General features: G+C 39.1%; 1 protein-coding gene across 1 annotated transcript; it reads left to right on the top strand.

Moving 5' to 3' along the window:
• Positions 1-1,062: 1,062 nt before the first annotated feature.
• Positions 1,063-14,435, top strand: LOC108423594 (centrosome-associated protein 350). Its single transcript, XM_037531424.1, has 11 exons — positions 1,063-1,291; positions 2,720-2,801; positions 3,342-3,521; positions 3,744-3,823; positions 4,923-5,197; positions 7,224-8,971; positions 10,215-10,394; positions 10,495-10,740; positions 10,847-10,987; positions 13,416-13,541; positions 13,657-14,435. Exons 6-11 carry the CDS (start codon positions 7,637-7,639, stop codon positions 13,807-13,809), a joined length of 2,181 nt encoding a protein of 726 aa, XP_037387321.1. The 5' UTR covers positions 1,063-1,291; positions 2,720-2,801; positions 3,342-3,521; positions 3,744-3,823; positions 4,923-5,197; positions 7,224-7,636; the 3' UTR covers positions 13,810-14,435.
• The last annotated feature ends 163 nt before the right edge of the window (positions 14,436-14,598 follow it).

Here is a 14,598-nt window from a genome sequence, read left to right on the forward strand (position 1 = left end):
CCCAAAGATTGAGGAGGGATTTGTGATGGTTTGGGGCTGTTATTCCTCCAAAGGCCAAAGGAGAAACCTAGAATATACCACAGTCTCCAAGAAGTACCAGGACATTTGAAAATAATTGGCTGTGTCTGCCGGGAAGTTAAAACTGGGTCATGATTGGATCCTCCAGCCGGACAATATACCCCCAGATCTGCACAACAATGGTTCCATGACCATAGAATCAAGCTTTGGCCATCCCATTCCCCTCAGCTAAACTCCATTAAAAACCTATGTGATGGTATTTTTTAGTCTCATTAAGTGCTATAGGATGAAAGTCATTGCTGCTGTGCTGTCAAAGGGAGGTAGCAGAAAGTAATATAAAATTAACAAAGCTGTCACGATTGGCCCTCCCATTCCTGTCCATGTGTTCGTGTTTGTGTTTTGGTCTAGTCCACGTGTTTTCTGTTTTGATCCCCAGTCCGGCCCCTTGTTTTGTGACTGCGCTCCTGATTGTTCCCACCTGTGTTTCCGCCTGTCCCTCATTAACCCTGTTTGTATTTAAGCCCTGTGTTTGCCCCTTGTGTTGGCTGGTCTTTGTTTGATGTATGTGCTGTTTGATTTGTTTGAATGTTCTGTTGGAAGTGTTTGGATTTGTGTTCCGTGGTTGTATTCTGTCATGTCTGTCCCCCATTCGGCCCGTGTTGGCCGTGTTCTGACTACTCGCTTTACTCAGCACATGCGTCCACCTCCTCACTCCTCGTTACAAAAGCCATGTGCCAATAATCATGAGATGGGTTTTTTTTTCACTGCTTACCCATCTTTACCAAGGGTCCCAAAAATAATGGAGCTGACTCTATATAAATCAAATCTCTTTCCAACATCATTATGCTTAATGTCTTATAAAATATGTATGCACACTAAAAACAGCAGGGTGTGGGGTACAACGGTCATCACAATGAATACAAATTTTACCTTAAATAAGAGAGTTTGTAAGGTAGTTCATAGTCTGTTTATAGTATGAGTGGATAGAAATTGCAGATGAGCATCAGAGCTTGTGAGAGTCAAGTGCATTTGAGTGTGTGTGACGCACCTTGCTGTCTCTTTCGTGCATTACTGGCCGTGTGCAGTGGAGTGAGCTGAGTGAGGCGTACAGTCAGAGTCAGCTCCAGCGCCACCTCTCACTGGCCCAGAGCCAGCAGTTCCTCCGGGAAGAGGAGCTGAGAGCCCGCCAGCATAGCGCTCTCTTCAGGCTTCGAGAGAAAGCACTGTGGGAGAGGACACAGGCTGAGCTGGCATGGCTGGAGCACTGCAAGAAGTGAGTATGTTACAATAACATGCATTAAAAGGCCTATTAATACAGTAGAGAGCAAAGAATGCATTAGAATAAGAATGAAAGTAGAATAAAAGAGTTCAGTCCATTAGAAAATTGACCAAATCCTTTCATTTAATAGCTTAAACTCTAAGGAACCTGTATGTAGGTCACAGTCCAATTCTTCACTTTCATAACTCATATAACTCATCTTTTAATATTAGATTCATAGCAGCTGCCAAAAAAATCTAATACACATAGTCCTTTATTATTATTCACCAATCTTAACACATTCATTTACTACTACAGATTATTCTGTAGCTACAACTAACATAAACTTCAGCCATCATATTAAAACCATCTCGTTGTTTTTACACTCAGTGTCTATTTTATCAGCTCCACTTACCATATAAGTGCACTTTATAGTTCTACTGATGTGATGGTGGCAAGTCAGTGTGTGTTGCACTGGTATGTGTGGATTAGACACCACCCAATAGTACCTGCTCTGTGTTGGTCCTGTGAGGGTCCATCATATGTAACATATTTCATATTTATCTTTTTATATGAATTTTGTGACAAATACACCTACAGTATATTTAACATATATAGGGGCCTTTGATTAAATTGAGGGCAAGTTTGTTTCACTTAATGTTAGAAAATGGACAGAATTCTTTCCTTTAACCTTTAAAGAATCCATATGTGTGTTAATACAGTTCATCAGCCCCTCACTCTAATAACTATATAACTTATGTAATAGTTTTATTGCAGTGAAAAAATATTCATAGTTGTTACTGAATAAGTAGTAAGTATTTGTAAGTATAAATTCTAACATTACTGAATAAAGAGGTTAAGTGTACAATCCTAAATATGTGGAAATCACATGTACAGTCTTATGTGAACGTTTCGGTACTCCTGGCCAAATTATATATTTTGTTGATTTTTGAAGTGCAAAGACGTGAACACAACAATTTGCAGTACACTATTTAAAACAATATTTAGTAGAATAATAACAAGTGGAACAATTTGGACAATCTTAAATCAATAAAAGTCTCAAAACTTTTTGAGAACCTGTTAGGATTGTTATTAATAATTGACAGCTAATGGCAATTCACAGTGTAATAAATTAGACTCTTAGACTTCATAATAATAAGTTTAAGACTAATAACTGAATAAAAAGCCTGGGGTTTAAGGGATTAAATATATAATGTTAAGCATGTGTGCATTTTACATGTTAAGCTGACAAAACTTGCCCCATGCCAGTATGTCTCAAGCATTGTTAACTAATTCAACCAACTTAGAGGACAATTCAAACGCAATCTATGCAGAAGGAAACTCCTACAAGCCATAATGTGTAATGCTTTAAGTGCAACTGACCAACTACTTCAGGTTTGCAATAATATTATTACATAATATGGTCTATTGCTTCTCTATCAGGCAGGTTTCATCAGAGGACAACTCACTTGCTGAAATCAAGCGGAAGCAGGAGGAAGTAGTGAGCAGGCTGAGACAGGAGCAGGTGAAAGCAACATGCTTGGCAGCATTAAGAGTTATGCATTGTTGATGATTTCATAAGTTTTGTTTATTTTATATTCCACTGACATAAGTCAAATAGCAACATGCCTTTTAAAGCATTAACTTTATAGGTGAAAGAAAAGCTCTGTTAATGTAATTTTTGAACAATATATCGCTGTTGTCGGAACAAAACCTTGTATCTCCAAAATGTAAATTTACAGGAGAAGGAAAAAAACATACTTTACTTTTAATGTAAGTCAATGGAACTAGACGTCTTTCCAAGTTATTCTAGATCATTTATTTTGGTCGATTCATCATGACATTTATAAACAGTGTAAAAGGCAACGTACATTTTCAAATTATGTCAAAAACTGAAAAAGGAGGTAACTGAGATACGAGGTTTTGTTCTGACAGCAGCAATATATTGGTCCATTGTACATGAAATGATTGAACTATGGTGTACATGGGTGTAAAAAAAAAAATAAAAGCATTTTTTATGACAGCAGTGATACACAACAGTTATCACCATCTCTGTAATTACCAGGCAGAAATCCACCACTGGCGTAATGTATATAAATGTGGACGGCAGCAGCGCCGGCTGCTGCTTTGCCATCAGAGGGACATCCTGAACATCAAGAAGTCGGCTACTCACTTTAGAGAAGTGCTGCAGAAGCAGGCTGAGGCAGAGACTGACACTAGGCCCGTGGACGCAGCTCCGGCTCTGGTAACTACTCTCCAGCAACTGCCATCACTCTGCCTTCCACTGACATCCTGCCCCGCAGCTAGTGCCTGTCTTAATGAAGGTCACCACACAACTGGCCTTAAGTGCTGTCACTGTACTGGGGTGAAGGACTGGGGCAGGACAGCTGGATTGTCCAGGTGCTGCGCTGAGATGTACTTACATCTTACAGAACCATGTTGTGTTATTGCTTCTTATTTTCCACAGGAGGCAAAGAGTTTTATCACCAAGCCTGGGATTATACATGCTGCCGGAAGCAGAGATAAGTCGCCTGGAAAGCAGGGGAGGCAAGTCTGCGACAATTCACTTCTATTGTCATGCTTTAAACACTTGAGAGTTATTTACCATTTATCGCTGATATACAGGACCCATTGATGCCAGCTCTGGTGTATTTTTATGTGCACCAGCTTAGGGATTTAGGAAATACTGCAGTGCAGCATTTAGCATATGCCAAGGCTGCAGAGTATGACACACAGCATGTTTTCTTTTTTTCTGAGCCATGAGGTTGCAGTACAGTACAGGATGCGAATATCATAGGCTTGTTGTCTGTCTTTGGCGTGCACTGTACTCTATCATTGTTACAATGCAGCACTCAGAGTAATTACCCTGAAAGATAGATAGAGAGAGAGAGAGAGAGAGAGAGAGAGAGAGAGACAGAGGGGGGGGGAGTGAGATATGGAGGGAAGCTTAGAGAGAGAGAGGACGGAGGGGGGCTGTATGGGAAAGGGAGGCAGAGCGATTGGACACAGGGAGAGAGACAGAGAGCGAGCAAGAGAGAGACCCAGAGAGAAAGAGGGGGGAGCGAGCCAGAGGAGAGGATATTGAAAGGGAAAAGAGGGCACAGCTGTAGAGAGGGATGCAGGCTGTTTCGCTTGCTCTCTCTCTGCTCACACATCACTCAGATGGGACTGCGAGTGAAGATTTAGTGGGGAGTGGCTGCAAGGACCTGAAGGAGGACAGTCTACTGTACCTCCGCCTGTTTGCTTCTTCTGTGGCTCTGCTGGCACTGTGATGCCACTATGCCAGCCATGAACAGGCCAGGGTAGGTGGAAGACATTTCTCTCTCTTTCTGTCTGTACACATCTCTCTCTCTCTTCCTGTCTACCTCACACTCTCTACTTCACATGCATGGCCTTCTTTCTGAGAGTGTGTCTACATTACATAATGAGGACTTAGCAGGGGGAAAAAGACCCCAGGGATTCCACCAGAGCACAGGGCATTTCTCGAGATCAATGCCGTCTTTCATGTGGGATGATGAAGCCGTTCTAAGTAGCACTCGTCTCGATAATCTGATCCCATCCCGCCACAACGTGAAGCCGCTGGGATAAGGCCCGGGCTGATCCTGATTCAGCAGAGCAAGCACTAACTTTTGTTTTGTTTCTGCAGATTTTTGACTAAAGCAGGTCTGAGGAGGCTCCTGACGTCAGATGAAGTATGGAGCTTTGGAAGGAAGAGAAGTTCAGGAGAACAAATCCAAACAGAGCAAGAAACTCTACAACAGACAGCAGGTTCCAAAGAGTCATGTGACCCCAAGCGCTTCTTAGCATACAGTCATCGAAGTCAGCCTCTTCATCATGCTGAGAGAAAAGTGAAAAGTGAAGATGGAAAGCCTTCACATCAGCATGAACCATCGAAGGAAGATTCTAAAGCTCATGCTTATGGTGAGTGAAGTATTTAAAGGGGAATCTAACATGTTTTTTTTCACAAATTTCTATAAAATTAAATGGTCAAATGTCAGTCAGAGTGGTTTGATGTGAAGCTCTCCAATCGAGAGAAACTTACCAAGTCAGAATTGTTCAGAGAGGTGGCAACAGGAACCAGGCACAGAATTTAATGCTACCTCGCATAAATACTTATGGCATGAAGTGGAAGTAACAAATATGCTGCCTAATGCCTAATACATTGGGCCTCATTTGCCAGTTGTTCTTACGAAAGAAATTTCTTCTTAAAACCCACTTAATCAGTTCACTGTTTGCTTTCAATGTTTTACCATTAACAACATTATATATAATATTATATATAATGACATGAAATAACTAGAAGGTATGGAAGTCACTGTTTTCCGATTTGAATAGCAAATACAATGACTATACGGCAAATACAACAAGTAGTCTGTAAATTTCCCTGCAGTGCACCTTTTAACATCAAACTTGATGTGGAATGTGGAAGTGGAAAGTCCTACACCAATTAAACAGCTGTCACTACTATGGTTAAATGGATGTTTCACAGTGGTTAATATTATATCAAAAAAAGTAACAATGTCTTTTTTTCTATTTTAACTGAGGAGTAGCCACACTGCACTGTTGATTTCCATTTGAAAATTTGACAACCTTTCCCAAGTTATTGTTGACAGGGCCATAGTTCATTGTGAGTGCTGATTTACTGCCTACATCCAGCATTTTTGCTGACTCATACTATGAGTTGAATGATTCAGTCCTCTCACTGTACTAGGCTGACTTGCTTTATCTACACAAAGAACAGCAACACAACCTGTAATGTAGCCAAATTTGACCACGATATTTAAGAAATCTTCCTCTTCAAATGACCCCTCATTTACTTAATTCCCAGCCAACACAGCCAAGTACAAGTTTCAGGATGTTTTCAAGATATTTTTCGGATAACCCCATCTAAGGAAGAAAAAAGTCATATAAATATACCTGAAAAAAACAGACGTTTCTAAATCTGCAGTCCAAAAAATTATTGTAAGATAAAGAGAAAGTGGAACAAATGTGACCTGTGTAAACCACCAAAACTGTCACCATGAGATAAACAGCACTCAGAGCTTTCATCTTTGTGCGGAAATCAAGCTCCACTCTTACTTCAGATGTGAAAAAATCCACAGATCCATCCTTCCACTATGAGAAGACAACAACTCAAGACTATCAGCCTGAACGTGGAGATGTCAAGGAGCCCTTACTGATAAAATGGAATAGGCAAAAAAGAATCTGTAACACTTTATTAGGAGTGGTCCTTTGTAGATGATTAATAAACTCTTAACAGACTATCAGTAACACATCAACAACATACCAGTGAAGTAGCAATAATGAAGCATCTGAATACATATAAATAAATATCTTGTAGATGTTTTGTTGATACATTACTTACATTAAGTAGATGTACTGTTATTATGTTACTTCCATTACTCAAAACCTAACCTTACCAAACCTAACCCTCACCCTGGCCCTAATCCTAACCTTAACCTCAACCCAAAACCTAATCCTAACTCTCATATGTTTTCACATATTACTGATAGTACGTTGAGCGTTTGTTTAATCTAAAAGGGCCACTCAAAATATAGTGCCACAAAAAATCAAACAAAGAAGCCAGTGGTGTTTTCAGAACAATGGACTGGCCAACCCAGAGTCCAGACCTCAACATCACTGAATGTGCTTGAGATTATTTGGAATGTGAGAAACAGAAAATGCAACCAACTTCTAAGGCTGAACTTTGGAGGTGTGGAAAATATCCCTGCAGATTTCTTTGAAAAATTGAAAGCAGAAAAATTGAAAGAATGGAAAAACACTAAATACTTTTTTTTTCCTGGCACTGAGAAATACAGAAGTGTTTGACTGGAAATTATGTAAATGAAAGGTGGTCTCTGACTTTTCTACAGTACTGTATATTTGAATTTTCCATTTTAATGATGACACACTTGTAATTTTTACTTATTAAAGTTTGTCCTTCCAGAGCATGAGCCTGAGAAGAGCATCCAAAGCCCTTTGCATAAAGGGCAACATCATGAGAAAGTGACCCCACCCAAAAGCAGTGAAGTATACTCAGGGGAAAGAATACAATACCCAACTGAAGTCACTTGGAAGCCTATCAAGAATGTGCAGCATTTCACCTCAGGACAACACAACCAAACTAGTTGTGGACTCACTGATAGGGCTCCTATTGTGTCCAGTTTGTCATCTGACATAGAGGAAGACCTACCCTATGATTATGAAGATAGCCATCAAAAACCCAGAGAACAGAGAGAAATTAAGCTTCAAGAGGCTTTGAAGACATATTCCGCCTCAGATGATACAGACTGTGGTCAAGTAATAACCGATAATTCGACTGTCAATGTGGAGAACAACCAACGGTCACAAACTGTATTGATGTTCAACAATAACCAAGAGATTTGCAGTGAGACAAAGAAGCGTGAATCAAATACAGCTTACACACCAATATGGCACAATACAAAAGAGTCATTCACAGATAAACCACTCATTGCTAATTTGGTCCAGGCTCTAAGCAGCAATATGAAAAGAGGTGAGGAGAGCCCATCTTGTGATGATAGCCTTTCTGAGGCAGAAGATAGATCAGAACCCTTTTCACTCCAGAGTGAAGCACTGGCCTGGTCTGAAGAAGAGAGAGATGGTTTTAATGATGAGAAAACTGAAGCAAGCACATGCTCCTTGGTCTTCGCTGAAAAGTTCATTGTGGTCTCAGAACCATCATTTTACCATCAGTCCAGCAATGAGGTGGGTTGCCATGATATCCCTTATTATGAGAGGGAAATGACCACAGAGTGCACCCTCTCAGAGATTCTTTCTCCAGTAGATGAGGTTTTGTCATATGGAAGTGCTGAGCTCCCTCCTTTGGTTAAAGGAGGTGGTGGTTCAGGACCAAATAGTAACAGTTTACAACCTCCTCCACCCGCCTTTGAGATCATCACATGGACTAGTGAGGAAGAGCTTCCAGCTCCTCCTGACTTTATTGAAGATGCTTCCATCAACAGTGAAAACTTGCCTAACCTTCCTGTGGACTTGTCTTTAAGTAGAAGAGAGACTAGAAGTCTAGGCTCAAGGAGTCTGGGGGAAAGTGAGGTAAATAATGATGCTATGATTGGAGATGGATGTAAAATCCTTTCTCCTAAACTGGCCACAGGGCAGGATGAACAGGACGAGTGCTCAGAGTACACCAGCTCTCTTCCTGTGGATGACAGTAATGAAACTGAAGATCCTTTATCCTCCTTTCACATTGGAGACAGGGTTCTTGTCTGCAACTCAAGACCAGGCATGCTGAAGTATAAGGGATCCACTGCATTTGCCGGGGGTTTCTGGGCTGGCGTGGCACTGGATACCCCCAGTGGAAACCACAATGGCACTTTCAGGGGTGTGAAGTACTTTACATGTGAAAAGAACCATGGGGTCCTGGTCAGAGCAGAAGATGTTACTCATTTGCATAGAGATCAATCCAGTGGTTTGAATACTCATGTGGATGAAGATACCTTCTCAGATGAGGACCCCCCAAAAGGCCAAGATAGGAAAAGCGGGAATAGACCATCTGAGAATGGAAAAGGGAGGCACAAGGACAGCAAAAGCTGTGGATGTGATCTGTCAGTTCCAAAACAGACAGTCCAGCAGGAACCGTGTGAAAATGATCCCACCAGAGACACATCCAATGAGTTATCAAGTGGTTCAAGATCCAGTGAAAAATCTCCATTAAAGGTGAGCGACTCTTATTGTGAAACAAATATGCATAACCTGTCAAAGGTTTGGGGACAACTTGCCTAGTTTTGTATTATGAATTTTCACATTGTTACTTCTACTAATGATGAGGATGAAAATAAGATGGGAATGAGATGGGGAATATTCTGACCACAATTTAGTAAGACATGAGAATGAGATAATTAAGCTCTGATAGTTAAGTCGTAGCCACAGTTTAGTAAGGCATGAGAATAAGATAATTAAGCGCTGATAGTTAAGTTGTTGTCACAATTTAGTAAGGCATGCGAATATGATAATTAAGTTCTGATAGTTAAGTCGTAGCCACAATTTAGTAAGGCATGAGAATGAGATCATTAAGCTCTGATAGTTAAGTCGTAGCCACAATTTAGTAAGGCATGAGAATATGATAATTAATTTCTGATAGTTAAATCGTAGCCACAATTTAGTAAGGCATGAGAATGAGATCATTAAGCTCTGATAGTTAAGTCGTAGCCACAATTTAGTAAGGCATGCGAATATGATAATTAAGTTCTGATAGTTAAGTCGTAGCCACAATTTAGTAAGGCATGAGAATGGGATCATTAAGTTCTGATGTCATGGTCACTACTTAGTTCTGAGAGTCATAGCCATGACTTAGAAAGGCATACAAGATAATTTATTAATTCCCACACCTTGCTAAGCGTGATCACAATTTAACAATCTTGTTTCCACGCCTTACTAACTTGTGGCCTCACATTGGGGTCCTGGGTTTAGTGAGTTGTGGCCATGCATTATTTTTATTAAGAAGGGATGTCACTAGCAAGGCTCTATAAATTCTATAAAATCTATAACATTTCAACATTAATTGGGTAAAATTAAAACAGATGATTGGCAGATTGCTGATTGTGTATTTTGAGGAAAAACTGACTGATCCTGATCCTGGCAGGTTACGATTTAGAACCTCTAGTTTGAGAAGTGATATCACAACAAGGGAATCAAATATTTTGGCTTTGCCATTATTGCCTATGTTGCACTATCACAAATATTCTCATAAATACGTATGTGTGATATAATTTTCTTCACAATAGACATAGCCATTAATATGTTTACTTATTACAAAGCAACCAGGAAAACATATTTACATCTTTTGCAGTTATAAAAATTGAATGGACTGTGTATATCTGCAAAACTGTTGAAGTACCTAATGTTGTGAATGCGCACAATGTATTTTACATTTTATAAAACTGAATTCATTCTACTTTAGGTCAATCATAAGCTTGTCTGTTACAATGAGGAGAGAAAGCATCATGTTGAGGAGACTGATGTTCTGATAGAGAGATTAACCGAGGAGATTTTTGCGGATGCTTTGAAGAGTGTACAGGAGACCTGGAAGAGACATAGACAGATAATCAAATCTAAGCATGACAGTAAATCTATTGATTCTGTAAGTAACCCAATTCATGGCTTCATAGAATATTAAATTAGCTGTGCATTTTGTCAGAATTACATTTATTTTCTCACAGATCTGAACATTTTTTCCTCAGGGTTTTAGGAAAAGGGAAAACAGCAACTTTGCAACTAACAAGCCATGTCTCATGGATCAGTGGCATCAGGTGCCTCCAGAAACATCCCCACAAATACGGGTCCAGCCTCACGAGCACAGCATTGTGTACAGACTGGTAGATGCCATGGTTGAGACTCTCTGCGGCCAAGCAGATGAAGCTGCACTTGATGCTTGTGAAACACCAAGCTACTTAGTTGATGATAAAAGCCGCAAAGGCTACAGGCAGGTTAGTACTTTCTACTTTCTAGGGATGGGAATTGTTATTAATGTATGGCTTGCATGTGTATATCACTATTTATTCAGAGGTAAATGACACCCTGCTCTCATTTCAGGTCCTGTTCCACTTAGCATCTGATATACTACATGAGGTTTGTGCCAATATATTGGAAACAAGTAATTCTGCCCAGAAAACAAAGGCAACGTCAGTGATGTCAGCTCTGCAGAAAGGGAAAATTTCAGTGGCCTATTTAAAGGTAAGGTCAGACAAGAAATCAAGTACATACTATTTAGAAATCCTTGAAATATTATAATAGTATTAGTGGCAATCAGAAAGAACCACACCATTCTTTAACTTTCATGATTACTTCACATTGCTTATAAGTGAAGTAATTGTTCATGTATGTTATTTAGACCCAGTTTTGCAGACCCATATTAGACCTAAGCCTAAACTAAAAAGGATTTCCAGTAGCAGATCACCACTGGCTTTGCAGTTTGTCCCAAGAATAGGCTTAGTCTGAGAAAGAGGCTCCTAGTGTCAGCTTGCCAAGTTAACCTAAAATGAATTTTAAAAGGGAATTCAACCAATTTTTCAAATTTCTGTATAATAAAATGTAATAACCCTTCACTCTATAGAAACTTTCCAAGTCAGAATATTCACAGTAGTGGTGATAGGACCCAGGTGACTGAGGAGTTTAATGACTGTACAATCTCCCTCACAGAAAGATGTTACATGAAATGATTGAGTACGCTAGGTGATGGCCATTGTTTTAAAATTAGTTTTGAGATGTTTTTTGGGCTAAAATATATATTTTTAAATGCACTTGAGTCAGAGAGGTACATAGAGGGAATTCTAAGGCAAAATAGTCCATAACAAAAACGTATTTTTTAAGATTGCATACATAGTGCAAGCTTAAGGCAGTCGTGGGCTGGAGGTTGGGGAACTGACCCTGTGACCGGAAGGTTGCCGGTTCAATTCCTAGCCCAGACAGTCCATGACTGATGTGTCCTTGAGCAAGACACCTAACCCCCAATTGCTCCTCGGGCGCCATGGATAGGGCTGCCCACCGCTCCGGGCAAGTGTGCTCACTGCCCCGTAGTGTGTCTGTGTGCTCACTAGTGTGTGTATGTGGTGTTTCACTTCACGGATGGGTTAAATACGGAGGTGAAATTTCCCTGTTTGTGGAATTAAAAAGTGTCACTTAATCTTAATACGATTACATCAGAAGACATGTAGGTTCATTGGTACTTTTGAATAGGAAATAAAATGGCTATTTTTGTTGTAGACATTTATTTCTCTACTATAAACCCTTTCACATCTAACCACTCTGAATGAGTTTGTTTACATCTAAGCAGTCTGTCGAGCTCTCCTTTAAAACCAGTAGTGAATCAGCTTTTGCTTCCACATCACTGTGAAAGCTCCTCATGCAGCACAGCCACTGAAGCCACTGATAGATAATAAGACTAACCTGCCATGCTCTTATAAAGATTATAAATATATCTCCACATGTTTTCCAACATAGCTCCCAGCTCTCAGTGACATTTTGATCTAGTCGTCCCAGCCATATCATCAGTTGAATTTCCTCCACTCCAAACCACTTAAATCACTTGATGAGTGGTGTGGCGTCTTGCATTGTCTCAAAATATCCAGTTATCTTAAATGGTTTTCCTCCTTTAATTGAGCAGTTGCTGTACATCAGTGTATTCCATAAGGGCACATGAGCAGTTGTTTTTACTGGGAGTGTTTATTATCGCAAACACTTGGTGGAGCTGAAGTCATATAGAAGTTGTTAGCAAAATTAAAGGAAAGGAAATGAAGTGAAATGTAAATAAAGTACAGTGCAAAAGTCAGAGACCACCATTTATGTATTTGGCTAATTTGAAAATTAAAATGTCCATTAAGTTCAGGTTAGTAGTTATCCATCATCAGGAAAAAAGCAGAAATCATTTTATAACAGACAATAACACAGAAGCCACAACAACTCTATAGTAAAAAATTATGTTAATAACATTACTAAAATGCACAGTATTTAGTTTCCAATCCTTGGTGCAGCTCCCCTTCTTTTTGTTAGGCTTGTTTTCATTTCTGAAAGAAATCTGTTGGAACATTTTTCACACCTCCAAAGTTCAGTCTTAGAAGTTGGTTGCATTTTCTGCTTCTCATAATCCAAGTAATTCCCTACATTCAGTACATTAAATAATTTTGAGGTCTTATCTTTGGAGAGGCCAGTCCATTTTTCAGTATGGCTCCTTGATGCCTACATAACCTTTCGGACCCATAGCGTTGAGTTGTCTTCTCACAATGGAGGTATGAACAGAAACACTATTTATTCAGATCTGAAGCAAAAACTTGATTTTCTCCTCTCTATAAGATAAAAGCTTTTACTAATTATCTGATGGTGGTCTACCAGGTTATGCATGGTTGTCCCATTTTCTCTATATATTTGTAATGATATTTTAATAAAACCTAGTTTTAGAGAGTCTTGTTTTTAACTTATTTTCTTCGACTTCCTCTTTCCTTATGTAAGTGGATTATCTTGTATCTAATCTCCTCAGAAATGTCTCCTGTGAGACATGAATAACTTTTACTTAATGGCTATTTTGAATAGATATTAAATAAACAAAGGGTTATTTCTGACTTTTGCACAGTACTATATATATGTGCAAATATTTATTTTAATCCAGGCTGCAGTGAAAAGGGAAATGCAGAAAGTGCTTAATCTGGAGCGCACTGATCAACAAATGGCAGAGATGCTGCAAACACTGTGCAAATACTGGTATGCAAAGAGGGACAGAGTTGACTACATCTTGGTTTGTACAAAGATTTTTATGTTAAAACTTTTAAATGAATAACAGTTAGTAGTATTGATATAGTTACAAGTATCTATACTGTAATTATTCATGTTTTCATTTGATCCCTTTGTAGATTCAGGAGCTTCACAGCGAGGAGAGGCAGTGGGTGGATTACAGCGCTGACCAGACCACTGTGAAAATACGATTGGCTGAGGAAATCTTCAAGCTACTTCTGGATGACACTATATCAGTTCTTAACCACATTTATATATCAGACAACAAGTGATACAAAATTTAGCACTTTTGCATTATTTTTCTCTGTGCAATTTTAGCTAGAATCTAAATTAAATAAACGTGTGTTTGTAGACTGTGTGTTGTAATTCAGTTTTAACATTGAAAACTTGGGTTTTAGTATGGCCCAGCAGGTCAAATGGCACTGCACAATGACATGGTTTCTCAACTGTCCCAAATCTGGACCTAAGTGGTTGCTAAAATGTGATTTTTCTCCTCATAGAGTAAAAAAGTTACATGTTTGAGACTTTCAAATGGTCTTAATCGCCTTCTTCGGCCTCACAGTAATTTTTGACATTTGGCAAATTTTAAAAAGGCCTTAAAGTTAACTTTAAAGTTAACCTATGCACAAGATTTTAGAAGCTAATGTAAGTAAGGCCTCTCATAATTATGGCATAATAACTTGATCACAATTGTTTAAGCAGACCACAATTATTTTTCACAGTTAAAGGAAAAAAGACTATTAAATTGTTAATTGCAATTATTTGTATGGCATTTAATCATCAGCTACAATTTCACGATCCTGACAGGCCTAAGTGTAAGCTAGCAATTGTGTGTGCTGGAAACTGAGGTATAAATACTGGAAGTGAACACAGGGCAATCCTAAAGAGGCCTGTAACATGGGGGTTGTAACATGTAACATTATTAAAAATAATTGAATAATATATTTCAACCATTAGTCTAGGCTTGGTTGAGATACACAGCAAGTAAACATTCAAATCGTATGTACTTTTTTTTCTTTATTAATAATTAATTCAAGGAAATTACCATATCAGCGAGGAGG

The sequence above is a fragment of the Pygocentrus nattereri genome, chromosome 20, assembly GCF_015220715.1.
Source record: "Pygocentrus nattereri isolate fPygNat1 chromosome 20, fPygNat1.pri, whole genome shotgun sequence".
Lineage (NCBI taxonomy): Eukaryota > Metazoa > Chordata > Actinopteri > Characiformes > Serrasalmidae > Pygocentrus > Pygocentrus nattereri.